The sequence below is a fragment of the Panicum virgatum genome, chromosome 7K, assembly GCF_016808335.1.
Source record: "Panicum virgatum strain AP13 chromosome 7K, P.virgatum_v5, whole genome shotgun sequence".
Lineage (NCBI taxonomy): Eukaryota > Viridiplantae > Streptophyta > Magnoliopsida > Poales > Poaceae > Panicum > Panicum virgatum.
The window spans coordinates 6,366,687-6,381,552 of NC_053142.1; the positions used below are offsets into that span (position 1 = coordinate 6,366,687).

The 14,866-nt window shown below is 50.1% G+C and overlaps 1 protein-coding gene across 1 annotated transcript; it reads right to left on the reverse strand.

The window, feature by feature from the left end:
- Positions 1-11,670: 11,670 nt before the first annotated feature.
- On the reverse strand, positions 11,671-13,257 carry LOC120639878 (berberine bridge enzyme-like Cyn d 4). Its single transcript, XM_039915803.1, has one exon. The coding sequence runs from the start codon at positions 13,255-13,257 to the stop codon at positions 11,671-11,673; it is 1,587 nt and encodes a 528-aa protein (XP_039771737.1).
- Between the last annotated feature and the right edge of the window lie 1,609 nt (positions 13,258-14,866).

Sequence of the window (14,866 nt, forward strand, 5' to 3'; positions counted from 1 at the left end):
GATCTAACTCAATTTATTAATTAATTAACTTTAACTTAAAACTGATTTTCATTAAACAAATTTAACTACTAAACTATGCAATCAACCAAAAATCCAAATCAAACATTTGCATAATCACAAGCATACAAATTTATACTTTAGCCGAGTTTAACACACAACTCGACTAACACAACGCGTCGCAGAATGTTCTATCGTGATATTATAAAGGGGGTCTTCTAGCTTATACCTATGATGGTCGGTCGACTTACTTCTGGCCAAAATCTACGGAAACTAATTCTATAGAGAAGATTCAAGGCAAGATGAGTAAAAATTCTTAGAAATCAAGGAGTATAATAGCAAAATAGTTTCAGCAGACAAGGCTAAGAGAGAAGAAGTCCTAAAACTCGACCAGTTCTATCTAGGCTTTCGTCCTACAGTCGATATAGCTCTGATACCACTCTGTAACACCCGGTTTATAAAAGGACATAAACCGAGCAATCATATACGTGCCAGGATCAAGTCACACGTATATACAACAGAATGAACAGTATATCATAGCACATATCACGTAAAAGATATAATAAAGCGAATACGAATGTTATTAATTACATTAATGACAAAATGTCGGATACAGAGTATGCGGAAGCGTAAAACATATACGAGAAACTCTCGGAAGTAGGGCGCCACAGGGACGTCGACTGGGAGACGAAACGCCTAGATGTCCTCGTAATCCTAGTAGCTCCGGGTGAACTCCCTCGCGTCGGCAGGAACTGAGTAGCAGTAGAGTGTCCCCAAGAGGAAAAAGAGTAGAGTAGGCTAGAGTGAGTACACAACTTGTACTCAACAAGTATAACACAAACTATGAGGCTCTAAGGTTGGCTGACTGACTGCATTAGCTTTTAAGTCTTGGTAAAATTTTATTAAAGCTATTTACTACAAGTGGATGAATTACCATAAACCCAGTTACATAGTAATTAATCAAAATTAATCATGATACTACTGAGAACCAAACCAAACCAAGCCACCCGGGGAAACCTGCCTCGTCAAAGGAAGATTACCCCACTAATCAAAAGGAGGATCTGGGCCGCTCATGACCGTGAGCACGGCTAGTATACCAGTTTTACACTCTGCAGAGGTTGCACATCTTTACACACAAGCCGTGAGCTACGCTAGTTGTTCATCACACTTCCTTAGGTGAGATGACTAGCAAACTCACTATGAGGTCGTTACAAAGGACACGTTGGTAAGGTGTAACCGCTAAGGAATCAGGCTCCGCAACGATGGTAACCACCTCGAGGGGTACGCAGACCAAGCCTCGTAGCCCGGGCACCATTTAAGCTCACCACCCCTCCTGCCCCGTCGGTAAGTTACTCCCGAACCAAAATGACCTAATTAGTAAGCCAAGACCGTCCCATTCCAGTCTTGTGGTAGCGCTGTTGTCCCAGGTTGTTGCTCTATGAACCGGTCCTTATGGAGAGTGGCCAACCCGGTAGTAAGCACCGTGCTGGCCCCCTAAACCATGTTTCTAACAAAACCAATTTTAACGAGACGTGAGCCCCTCAAACAGGCCACTCTCAGAATTAAGTTGCATATACCATTAATCAAATTAATTAAAAAGGACCAAGTGTGTTATAGCGCGGCACCTAGCACAACTAACCAAAATGCAACCCAAGGAATATATATAAAAAGGATATAAAGTGGCTAGGAAAGTCCTTATAGGCATACAGTATTAAAATGCATTATGAAAATGTATTTAAAGTGATAGGTGGTGTTCATGTTATACTTGCCTTCCTCGTACTGCTCCTGCTGCTGCTCAAACTGGTCGGAAGATGGCTGCTCCGGGTACTGGTACCGGGGCTCCTCCGGTTGCTCAACGTCTACTCACGGACACATGGCCAAAAACAATACACAACATAAACATACATGCAAACAAAGGCTAACACTAAGAAACAGTACAACAATACATAAAAACAGCACACTAAACTAGTCTAAAACTATTCTACGCGTTACAACGATCCCGTGGATATAAAGAACGCCTAAAACGGAGTTAAAACACAAAATCTAGGCCTAAAACAAGTTCCAGGGACCTATTTGTAAGAAAACTAGAGTTCCAGGGGGTTTCTGGGCAAAACCGAGGACTAAAATGTAATTAAAGGTTAGTTTTGGGGTCTAACTCACGAAAAAACAGGTCTGGACCGTGGGTTCCATATTTAAAAAGCTCAGGGTGTTAAGTGCTAAAAACAGGACCTAACTCTAATTTCTTTTGAACTGGCCGGAGCTCTTGTTGAAAAGCAAAGAGTCCAGGGACTCTTTAACAAAAGTTATAGGCCGAACCGGTACGCACAATTCTCGGCCGCTGGATCTCGATCTGGTGGTCCAGATCTGTTCGGATCGGATTCTAATCGGGGGGCGTCCACGCGGGATCTGACGGCTCAGGAGGGTTTGGGCGCGGGGCGGCGGCGGAACGCGCCGGCGGCGTGCTCCCGCGGTGGGGGATCGCCGGTGTGTGGCGCTTCTGGGGTTCCAGGGCTTGGCTTGGCCTGGAATTTGGCCGTGGAGGATCAGAGTCGAACGGGTAGTCCACCTGCGGGGGTTGTGAGGGTCCGCGAAGGGTGTGGCGGTGCGCACCGTGAAGGGGGTGACTCGGCTGTGGCGGAGCTCGCCGATGAGCAATGCCCGGGCTCCTAGAGGGTGCTACTAGCCCAGGTAACGAACGAAACAGACAACAGAAGTGCTACGGATGCTCACCGGGCTTTGGATCGAAGAAGATGGCCGGGTGAAGTTGACGGCGTCGCTGACCGGTGGCGGAGCAGGGGCAGCGCTCGCGGAGGGGGTTCTGTGGCGGTTCTCCGGGCGCCTGGACTCCGCGGGTCGGCTCGTGGTCTGCCTGCGATGGAACCAGGGTAGTCAGTGCGGTCCGAAGTGCTCCGTGAGTGTGGAATCGCCATGGCGTTTTGAGCTCACCGGAGCTGCCCGCCTTGCGATTCCCGGCCACGTAGAGGGTCGGGGTCGAAATTGGAGACTCGGAGACGCTCCTGGAGTCGAGGTGGATCCGATGCGGGGGTCTCCAGGGCTCGGCTCGGCGGTTCGGCGTGGCCACGGTGGTGCAAGGCTTCTGCGCAACAATGGCGACGCGGCGAGGTGGTTGCAGGGCTGTGGCGGGTGTGGTGCGTGAAGATGGGACATGCAGGGGTTTGCGGGGCCAAATAAAGGCGGGCGCCGGGGATCGCGGGGTGTAGTTGGGGAAGGGGATCCCCTGCCGCTGCGCCGGAGATTGCGGGCGCGGACGTTGCGCAGACCAGAGGATCGCGCGGAGGAGAAGGGTGAATCTGACAGCTGGGCCCGAGCTGTCAGCGGTGATTTGCGCACTGCGCGGATGGCTGCTGGACTGGGCCCGCGGGGTGAGGCGGTGTCTGGCGGGGGAGCGGGCCGCGCGGGGAAGCTGTTGGGCTGCGGAGTGGGGAAGGGGAGAGGAGTGGACCGCGCCGGTGTGAGTGAGGGAGAGGAGGTGAGTTGGGCCCGGGTGAGGTAGTGGGCCGTGGAGAAGAAAGGGGCCGCGGGTTGGGCTGGATGGCTGGGTTGGGTTTGGCTTTGGGTTGGGCTGGGTTCTCTTTCCTTTTCTATTTCTAAAACAAACCAAATTTGAATTCAAATCAAATTTGAATTCAAAACCTTATTCACTCAAACAAATAAATTAATGCACCAGCATGAATGCACAAACATTTTAACCCTATGATAAATTTTAATTACTTGAGGATCAAAATTAGATTTAATGCAAGTCTAAACACAATACATCTTAGAAATTTAATTAAAGCCAATTAAATTTATTATTAAATTGGAAAATTAAATTAGGGTGTTACAGGGGACCAACTTCATCATGTCAAAGCCCATGTCCTCCAGTGTCTTGGCGAAGATGATGTTCAGGGCGCTTCCACCATCAATGAGTGACCTAGCCAAACGGATTTGGCTGATCACTGAGTTTACCACGAGGGGGGTAAGCACCCGGCCTGGGAAGATGCACCTAGTGATCGCGTCGGTCGAACATGATAGGTATCTCCGACTAGAGGAGGGGTTCGACCGGGTTCCTGAACACCGAGTTGATGTTGCGGTTGTGTAGCTTGATTCTGCGCCGGCAGGATGGCGCGTTGGAGCCTCCAAAGATGAAGTTGACCACCTGGTGCTCCTCCTAGAAGTTTCCCCGGGATCTGTTGCCTTGTTTGTCTTTCTCGTCACGCCTAGGCGAGCGGTTTCTGCGGCCACGGCCGCAGGAGCCTCTGGAGCTACCCGGACAATCACGGTCGTAAAGTCTAGGGTGCTTGGGCTCTTCTGGGGTGACGCTGTTGGAGAGGGCATGGCATTCGCGTGCCGTGTGGTTGGTGTCCTTGTGCCAGGGACATTTGGCATCAAGGAGCCTGTCGAGCTCCTCCTGGTTGAGGGAGGTGCGCTGCTGGGATCGATCGGTGATGGCAACAGTGTTGTCGGGGCCACGCTTGCGTTCGTGAACCTTGGAGGAGTCAGCGCGGTCGCAGTTCTTGTTGTGCCGGGGTGGGCGGTCACCGCCCGGACGTGCCGAGTCGTCGTCCCTTTGGCGAGGATGATCTGTCGGGTCGCGGTGATCTTTGTGGCAACGGTGGGCGCGATCGGCATCTTCCATGTCGGTGTGCTTGTTGACGATGGCCATCATGTCGGAGACGGTCTTGTGGTTGCTTTCGAACATCTTTCTCCATAGTTCGATGCTATGGAGGCCTTGGTGGAAGTGGTGGATAACATCCGTGTCATCAACCTCCGTAATTGTATTGTGGTTAGCAAAGTACCTCTTGACGTAATCGCGGAGAGACTCAGTGGGCTGCTGAGTTACGCTGGTCAGATCCCATCTGGTCTTGGGGCCCGGGCATGCTGCCTTGTAGTACTGGACGAAGGTGGTGGAGAGATCCTGCCACCTGTTGACCGGCGGGTAGGGCTTCTAGCCAGTTGAGAGCCTGGCGGCTCATCATGACCGGGAAGTATGCCACCATGATGTCGTTGTTGCCATTGGCAGCTCGAACGGCGATGGTGTAGGTGCGTAGCCACATTTTGGGATCGGATTCGCCATCGAACTTCTCCATGCCGACCGGCCTGAAGGTCGCAGGCCACTGGATGGCTCACAACCTGTTGGAAATGCGGAGAAGCCATCGAGGTCGTTGGCCGGTTGGTAGTCATTCTCGCGGGTTGATGATCGCAGTTGTTGCGGTTGGTGCCTGGTACGCCGTACTCTTTGTCGTAGACGTGACGACGCTCCCGCTCGGCCGCATCCCGTTCGCGATGTCGGTTGTTGATACGGGGTCGTAGATTACGGGGTCGTAGATTGCGGCGGTCGAGGCGGGCGCGAAGATCCGGCTGGTCGACCTCCTCGTCCCGGCGATGATGGCGTACCGAGCGGTTGGAGCTTGACTGTGCCCGGTAGTCGGAGTACTACTTCCTCAAGCCCTGAGTTTGGGCTGCTGCAGCATGTAGGCGAGCACGGGCTCTTGCAATGTCAGGAGTCTGAGGAAGGTTCTCGAATACCTGGAATACGGCGGCCATATTAGCAGATGGGGTGGCAAAGATTTCATGGCCATCGTAGTCCAGGACGAACTCATTTTCAAGGTTCCTAGGCCTTGGTGGAGGTCCGAGTGGTTGTGCAACCCGGGGGTTGCAACATTCTTGAGCGTCGAGGTCGTCTTCGGCTCGGAGGAAGGCCTCACCATTGGCCCGGCATTCGGCACGAAGAGTGTTGCGGCGAAGGCGATCTGTTCGATGTTGATCGTCCTCGCCGTCGTAGGACTCGGAGTCGAGAGAAACGACGGAGATCTGGCGCCGGCCATCGAGGTTGTTGCGGTTGTGTGGGAGGGTGAAGACAGCAACCTGATATTCAGCCTCGGGCTTTGAGGCCAAATCAGATTGGATCTGATCCAAGTTGGACTGGTCCAACTCAGAGATGCGTAGATTTCCCATTTGTACCCGGACCTGATCCGAGTACATCACCGAGCTGTTGCGGTGTCCACAGGATGCCGAGGCCGACTCGCCTGGACAACCCAAAACATTCTCTCCGAGTTGAATGCACTCGGGAATGGATCTAGTGACACGATCTATCCCAGAGATAAGATCATCGTTGGAGATGACAGGGCAAAGGGTCACCCTAGGATGGATGATTGGAGGATCGTTGATGTCAAGTTTGGAAACTCGACCAGCGATGGAGCTTTGAGACGTCAGATCAGATCTGACGCTTGAAAAGTTGCCACTCTCGGTACTCAAGGGGCTGGTGGGTGGGTTCCTGGGAACCGTAGTTTCTAGGAAACTACCGAATGTGAAGGAGAATCCAGCGGCGGCCTGCTTCTAGAAGCTGATGCTGGCGGAGAAGAAGACGTCGGATCTTGATGCCATCAAACTCGCTGCAAGGACTCCTGAGAAATCTCCCCTACCTGGCGCGCCAATTGTCGGATTGCTTATCCGGTAAGTCCACCAGGGGTATGCCCGGCGGTAGATTTGTAGGTGGAGAGGGGATTCCGGAGCCAAGAGTCGGATGGTTACGCGATGACGCAAGTGTTAGACAGGTTTGGGCTGCTCGAAAGCGTAATAACATACGTCCTGTGTTTTGTGTATTGGATGAACTAGATGATGATGAGTTGAAGCGTTTTCTATGGATCCCCTCACAGCCCATTTACAGTCCAGATGCCGTGGGTTACAAGCAAGCTTTTGGGATTCAATTTAGGAAAAAATTTGGTCCCAACCGAATTGGGCGAATTTCGGTCAATTTCGGTCGGTTTTTGGTTAGATTTCTGGGAATATTCGAATTTTGAAGCACTAAATTCGGTTCAGACCCTTCTGAGATAGGTGAATTTCGGTGAGATTCGGTCAATTTGAACCGAATCCCAGAACCCTGGTTACAAGTAAGGGAGAATATCTACTCGGGTTGTTACATGGAATTAGGTCGGTTGAGATCCCTAGGTATCCAAAATCCATATCCGAGCGTTAATCCTGATCCTCAGAGGAACCTTCCGACGTGTAGCTGAGTGCATGTCCGCCAGGCAGTCGTGCAGAGTAGTTCGGTAGAGTAGGTACCCAGTCAGGGGATAATTACTTGGCTGGGAGGTACCCTATTCTACCTCCGTCAGTCGTGCAGAGGCTGCAGGCTGGCCGACCTCACCTAGGCTAGCCGACCCGACACCTTTGCCAAACACATCTTACCTTGCCAGAAGACCATTAGGGACCCCCTAAAGTACCCCTATGCACTTGATATACAAGCAAATACCAAGGATATGATCAGAAGGCTTTCACCATGGATCGGACTACCACAACTCGAAGCAAACTCAACCAAATTCAATGAAATCAAGTGTGGCTGATTTGTGATGACCATCCACTACACAATGGAAGTTGATTGGGTGGATTTGGTGGAAAGTCCAGGCCGGATGGCCTAGCAACTCCGTGCTTTGGACCGAAGCAACCGACAACTGACTTTAGGAGGTAATCAGGAGTGTCCACGAGAAGGTCGGCGCCAAACGGCAAAAATCCTAGGCCGGCCGGCCCCACTTTGTAGCCTCTCAACCTCAGCTTTGGCATGGAAGTTAAGCACAACCTCCACAACTGCGTACAACTGACGCTCAGCTTTTTACCGACCTCTAGATAGCTATAAATAAGACACCACTCTCTCACTCTCATTTGTACCTTCCTTCACCACTTTTCTCCTACTTGGGGAGACGCCCCTTTGAGCGGCGCTTCCCTGCGTAATTCAAAGATTAGTTCGGGAGTTAGAGTTAGGAGCTCTTTTCGGTTCCGGAGTCATCTTTAGGAGTTTTGGGTATGAGTTCCATTGTATCTTTACTCTCTTGTAAGACACTGCCTATTTAATATAGTGGTCTTTATTGCATTCCTACTATGCCCTGTATACATTCCACAATACTTTCTAATGTCTAGATTAGTACCAAAATAGTTGTAGAGCTTAGTAGCTAGGTTGTTCTCTAGCTTCCCTTTCTTTCACGGGATCCCTTGTCTGCGAGGGTAGCAAGTTCTACCAATTTGGGGTTTCTTCTAGCCTTAGCGCGAGGCGGAAGTCAGTAACTTGATAGCGTAGGCACGGTGCCTAGGCTAGATAGTTACCTTGGGTTGTGTTCCACCCCATGGTACCATTGTAGTAGGCGGCAGGTGGTGACAGCCCTATCCGTCCTTTGTAGCCCGCCACGTTCGGATGCTTTCATAGCAGTAGTTGCAAGTTGCCGTTGGACTCCCCTCTCACCCCTTTCTGAAGTCCTTCCTCTTCTAGCCGCCAAAGTGAATGAAAGGTGAAGCTAGTTTACATTCCCACTGCCTTAGGGTTCTATTGTAAGCTGTCTCTCTCGTGGCTACTATACTCCTCGTGTAGTGCTACCTTAGCCGACATTCCCTGCCCCCTTGGAACCGTGCTCTTGTCTCGTTTACCTCCAGGCTATCTTTATCCTTGTGATGAGGATGCATGCCATTATCTTTCCCTACCTTCCATACCATTTGTTTGGAATGATTGACAACATTTAGATGATTGGTAATCTAGTATTCATTGCTCAAATGCTTCTCATGGGAAATACAATACCCCGGAATACTCCTGGGAGTGACTCCAACAGCACCTCAGGGAGCTGGGTACCACCATGCAGCGTGTCTCTGCAACTCTGTCCGCCACCTTGCTCGGGGGATGGGCACCGACAATCGACTCGGCACATCTTTGTGACTCCGCCAGCACCTCAGGGAGCTAGGTGCCATCGCTCGGCGTGTCTCCGTGACTCTGTCATCCACGTTGCCTGGGGGCTAGGCGCCGACAATCGACTCGGCATGTCTCCGTGACTCCGTCAGTACCTCAGGGAGCTGGGTGCCACCACTCGGCGTGTCCCCGAGACTCTGGCAGCCACCTTGCTCGGGGGTTGGGCGCCGACAATCGACTCGGCACGTCTCTTTGACTCTACCAGCACCTCAGGGAGCTGGGTGCCACCACTCGGCGTGTCTCCGCGACTCTGCCAGTCATCTTACTCGGGGGCTGGGAGCCGACTGTATACTCATGGGATCTTAGGCTCCAAAGGAGAATCACAATCGATATGACGGCTCGAATAAAGGAGGGACAATTCAAATTGACCCTCGGAACGCTTCTCCGAAAGCTCCCGTGGCTCGGGGGCTACATGGGTGGTAAAAAAGAGACAACATATGAACACCGAAGAGCTTTCAGAAGACACATCAAGATTCGGCTCAACCCCCGGAGTTCAGGGGCTTGACGGAGGTAGATCTAGGTACCTCCCTGCCGAGTAGGGTCCTTGAGTCCAAGTGCCTATCCTGCTCGACTACCTTGCACAAACTACCCAGCAAATAGGCACTCGACTGGACGGCGGAAGGGTCCTCTGCGGATCAGATTGAAGGCTCGACAAAGATGAATGGATATCTAGGGATCTTAACCAACTGGCTTCATGGTAAACAACCCGAGTATATCTTTTCTCTTACTTGTAACCCACGGCTCCACGGCTATAAAGGGGATGTGGGGGATCCATAGGAAAAACCACATTGCATCGTACCACATCATCTTCCACCTCGCAAACCCTAATACAGCAACCAACAAGATGTAGGGTATTACGCTATTCTAGCGGTCCGAACCTGTCTAACCCTTGCATCATCACGTAACCATCGATCTCTTGGCTCTGGAATCCTCCACTTGAAACTTACCATCGAGCATACCATCCAACACTCGCCTTTTGCAGCTTTGAGGTGACTCCCCTGGCGGCAAGCTCCCTGCTCACCATCACCTGCTAGGTTTTGCTGCATGTTGCAAGTGTATGTTTCACATATTTCAGAAGAATAATGCAAGTGTTTCATATGGATTTTGCAAAGTAAGATCTGGGTGTTGCATATGTCTCACACGCACGTTTCAAGTGTTTTATCTGGATGTTACATTTTTATTGAGATTTTTAAATGTTCCATGCAACATGAAATAGATGTTGCGGTGGATTTTTTTCTCATCATTAATGGATGTATGATAAAGAAATTTAACATGTTTTTGATGTTGCAAACGCTTATTTTCGATATTGCAAGTGGTGAGTTTCAAAGTTGCATACGTTTCTCTCAGATGTTGCAAGGCCCGTCGGATGGGCATCGGACGTCAAAGTGCTAGCACTGCCCTTTGAACTATGGTGGGCGCTCCTCCTGGTCCTCGTGTGCCTTGATGGATCTCGCTGTTGCCGAAATCGGCGACGAGATCACATTGTTGGACGCCCTGCCTTTGCTTGTTCCTTCCCTAGCTTGCTCGCCCCTATCTACCCATGCTGACCCGGACTTCACGGTGGTTGAGTAACGTGAATTCTTTTTTGCCCATGCCGGACCCACCTTGTTTCTTCGGAGCACTTTAACAATTGTTAGGGAGGATTGATCTAAGTTAGACCAGTCTCAGTGGGAGTTTTATGGGCACAGTTACCTAGACTAAAAACTATGTAACTGTGGCAGATGAGTTTCATAATGATGAAACTCTCCTCACATCTCATGAAACTCCATTTTTCTCTTTTCTTGCCAAGTCAGCAAAATTAATAATATTTAATGTCATAAAATCCTCCGTAAAACTTTCATTAAGAATGACCTTAGAGCTAACTTCAGGAGTCCCACCGTTATTACTAGCATCTGAGCTAGATTTTTTTTAAGAGTCGACACTCATATTAAGTAGTCAAATAAGAGGTACAAACGCCATGTGCCGGATCAAAGAATTTTTTTTGTATTTCGGTTGACGAACCTCTAGTTTAATTCTAAATGTACTAGTGAACGAGGTAGCTATTTTATGGATCAATAAAGCTCGCCGAGTAGCTTACCAAAAAAAACGCCATGTGGCGGATCAAAGAACCAAATATGCCAGCTGATAGCTGAGCTAGATACATTGGTCCTGCCCATAATAGCCCCTTTAAACAACAATGTTGTTCAGCCCAAAATAAGAAGCATAGAGCCCAACTCAATGGAGCTAAAAACAGACCCAATCACAAATTGCACTTTACTCAAATTTAAAACCTCCCTCCTATACATCACCAAATGTACGAACGAGGATGAAAACCAGAACCTAAGTCAACGTGATGAGGCGACGGACCTTAATTATGCACAGCACAGCTCATGTTTGGAGAATAGAAAACTATATTATTCTTCGGAAATGCTAAGAAATAGACGTCCGATGGAGAAGAAAAATCGGATGCTTCGATGTATGTTTCACTATTTGATCTTCGATATTGCAACTATTATTATTTCCGCATTTTCCGCATGTTTCACAGTGAATGTTGCGTGAAACATGGTGTTCATGTTGTGGCGGAAATTTTCTTATCCAAGAGTCAAATGACTTAATTAGTTTTTTTACATATTTTCCATTGATGCACCTATATATTTTTATGTTGTAGATGTCTTGTTTCGTTGTTGCAGCGGAGCATCCGACGGAAAAGTTCCCATTAGACCGGACGCTAGCAAGTCGGATTATTCTTTACTGGTTTGGTTCTAATTATTACACATCACCGGCATTCAACAAGCGAAGACGATACACCTTACTTGACACAAATGGGAACACGGTACAGAGACGTGCAGGCGTGTAGCGAAGACGAGTAGCAATTAGGTAGGAGCCACACGCACAGAGACGAAGTTCGATCCTTGGCAGGGGTCATCATAAGCTCCAGTACATTCCATCAAATATAATGGAGCTCTCTACTCTTTAGCTGCTGCTGGAAGGGGAGGGATGCTCTGCTCATTCCTGAAGAAATCATGTGGATCCACCTTTCTCTTCACGGCAGCCAACCTCTTGAAATTACCTTTGAAATACTTCTCCCCCCAAACTCTGGCCTTCTCGTAACTGGTCACGTTACCCTCCAATCCATTCGTCCCCAGGTCCAAGTCCCTGTAGTTCACATACACAGCTCTTGGGTTCCTGGACACGTACGGCTCCAGCTCCTCGTGCACTCCCCTGACCCAGCTGATCCGCTTCTCCAGTGCTTCTGTCCCATTCTCGAACCAGAACGAGTAGACCTGGAGCTGGTAGAGGTAGTTCCGGTGCGGGAACGGCGTCGCCGACGGTGAGATGCTGCCCATCCGGCCGCCGTAGGGATCCAGCATGATCGGCGGCGTCCCGGGCTCGTCAAGCCACTTGGCCCATATGCTCTCCCACGCGTGCCTTGGGATGGCTTCCTGCACGTGGTCGGACTTCACCTTGAGGTAGTAGTCTGGCTTGTTGCTCCTGTCCAGCAGCACCTCGAGTGGCTTGGCGGTCGTGAAGAACTCGATGAAGATGGTGGATTGGACCCAGCTTATCTCCTGGCAGTCCGCTCGCGTCATCCCAAGATCTGGGAAGCGACGCTGCATGATGCGGGCGAGGCGACCGCACCGGCCGAGGAACAGGGCCACGAAGTCCGCCTGCGGGTTCTGCACGAGGACGCGGAGGTACAGGTCCCTGGGCAGCGCCGGCGCGATGTCTTGCCATCTGGTGATGAGGTCGACGGCGGACTGGTTTCTGAACCGCCGGATGCCGAACACGGTTACGGTCTCCGGCACGCGCACGAGCCGCACCTTCCAGGACAGGACGACGCCGAAGCTCCCGCCGCCGCCCCGGATGGCCCAGAAGAGGTCTTCCCCCATGGTGCTTCTGTTCAGTAGTCTCCCCTGGGCGTCCACGACCACGGCGTCGAGGACGTTGTCCGCGGAGAGGCCGTACTTGCGCGCCAGCGAGCCGAACCCGCCGCCGCTCAGGTGGCCGCCGAAGCAAACGGTGGGACAGGAGCCCGCGGGGAAGGCCAGCGTGCGGTTGGCAGCGCCGAGGGCGTAGTAGAGCTCGCCGAGGGAGGCGCCTGACCCGACCCAGGCCTCAGCTCGTGCGGCGTCGATGTGGATCGCGCGGAGCTCGGCGAGGTCGAGCACAGCGAACCGCTGGCCCGGGTCGAGGGAGGCGTAGGAGAGGCCCTCGTAGTCGTGGCCGCCGCTCCGCGTGCGGATGCGGACGCTATGGCGGCGGCCACACAGAACAGTGGTCTGCACATGGGCGGGCTCGGTGGCCGCAACGATCACGACGGGCCTCGCAGTGCCCGGCAACACGTAGCGGAGGTTCCGGACGGAGGAGAGAAGGAGCGCGTTGTAGGAGTTGGTTGCTGGGGTGTGGACGAGGCGAGGCGGGATGTCCGCGGAGAGGCAGCCGAGGAATGCATCGATGTCGCTGGAAGCTGAAGACGACGACGACGTTGTTTGGCCGGAGAGGACGCAAAGGATCAGTAGGAAAAGGTGTAAGATTCTTGGTGTTGTTGTCATGATCACAGCGTAGCAACTATGCTGGAGCGCTGGAGATGTATATATACATGCAAAATGTTGTCTTGTATACTAGCACTAAAGCTTCATTTGCTGCTCCGTCCATTTTAAAATTTAACAATGAAGCATAGTTTGAATCGCTATTCATCTTCATCTATATTCATCTTCATATCTGTTACACGCAAAATAACTAGATCGAGTTTGAATCAGATAAAACTTCCTAACGACGGACCAGTCTAAGTGTGATCTTAGCATCTTCCACGACACCCAAAGTGTATCGGTAGTTATCCAAACAGCTAGGAATATTATCATCAGCAATAAGTCGGTATCACAGATTCTTTCGTTTCCTCAGTTATTATATATTATAGTTGCACAAAGGCAGAAGATAGCCACGGACAAAGAGGCAAAAATATATAAGAATTCTTCCCTGCTAACAGATCGTTTTCAACTCTCTTGAGAACATCAAGAACACAATGAGTTCAGTTACACTCTGACGCTCAAACGTGATCAAGCAGTATTCATAATTAAGAAGTGCGGTGATCTAGACTAAGTTATGTATCCTGCAAGAGACAAGCTGACCACATGACACGTGCGCGTCCCATCAGGCCACACATGGCAACCGTTCATCCCAGTGCCCTAAGAATATGATCCAAATACGAGTTTCAGGGTATGTCCCCATGAACCTCCACTTTAAGTAGTGTAATGCGTAATTCAAACTCAATAGACAATGAAGATTACATACGTATTCACTGGTTCAATATGCCAGGATACAATCAGTATGTTCAAAGCTTGACAACCGGTCAAAATGCTCTTACTGAACAAACAAACAGATGCAGCTAAAATTATTTCTACTAAGCTATGAATCACCGATACTTCCCCACCCCTGCTGTACCCATATCCGATACACCGATACGTATCCGATATGCTGATATTTCCCAATACACGTATCGGGAAGTATCGGACAATACTATAATTAAAAATAAATAAATTCTTGATACACATCCGATACTTGTCGATACGCGTATGGAGACCCTTTGCGGCTTGTTTTTCTTTCTGTGACGTGGTGCATTAATGCATTAATATTTAAATATAAACACACACTATGTTATTGCTATGATGATATTCTCAAACATTAATTTTAGAGTAAATTGCACCCCAGGTCCCCAAACTTGTTTTGAGATTTCACCTAGGTCCCAAAACCCTCAAATCGTCCATCTGGGCCCCTAACTTGTCCATCTGGGTCCCTAACTTTTGTTAAGTGTTACATTCGAGGCCCAAACGCACCATGCAAATGTCCAAAGCCGACGTGGCCAGCCACCTGGTGCTACGGGGTGTGTTTAGATGCCCCAAACCCCCCCCAAACCAAATTTTCCATCACATCTCCATCACATCGAAATATTAAATATAGCAAATGATACATGCATGGAGTACTAAATGTAGGTAAATAAAAAACCAATTGCATAGTTTTGATGTACATTGCGAGACAAATCTTTTGAGGCTAGTTAGGTCATGGTAGGGCAATATTTACCACAAACAAACGAAAAGTGCTACAGCGTTCTACAGTGTCCGATGTGCGCATCCCTTTTCCCTCCATCTAAACACAGCCACGGTG

Coding starts and splice junctions, on each gene's coding strand:
- LOC120639878 (XM_039915803.1), bottom strand. CDS start 13,257: ATGACAACAACACCAAGAATCTTACACCTTTTCCTACTGATCCTTTGC.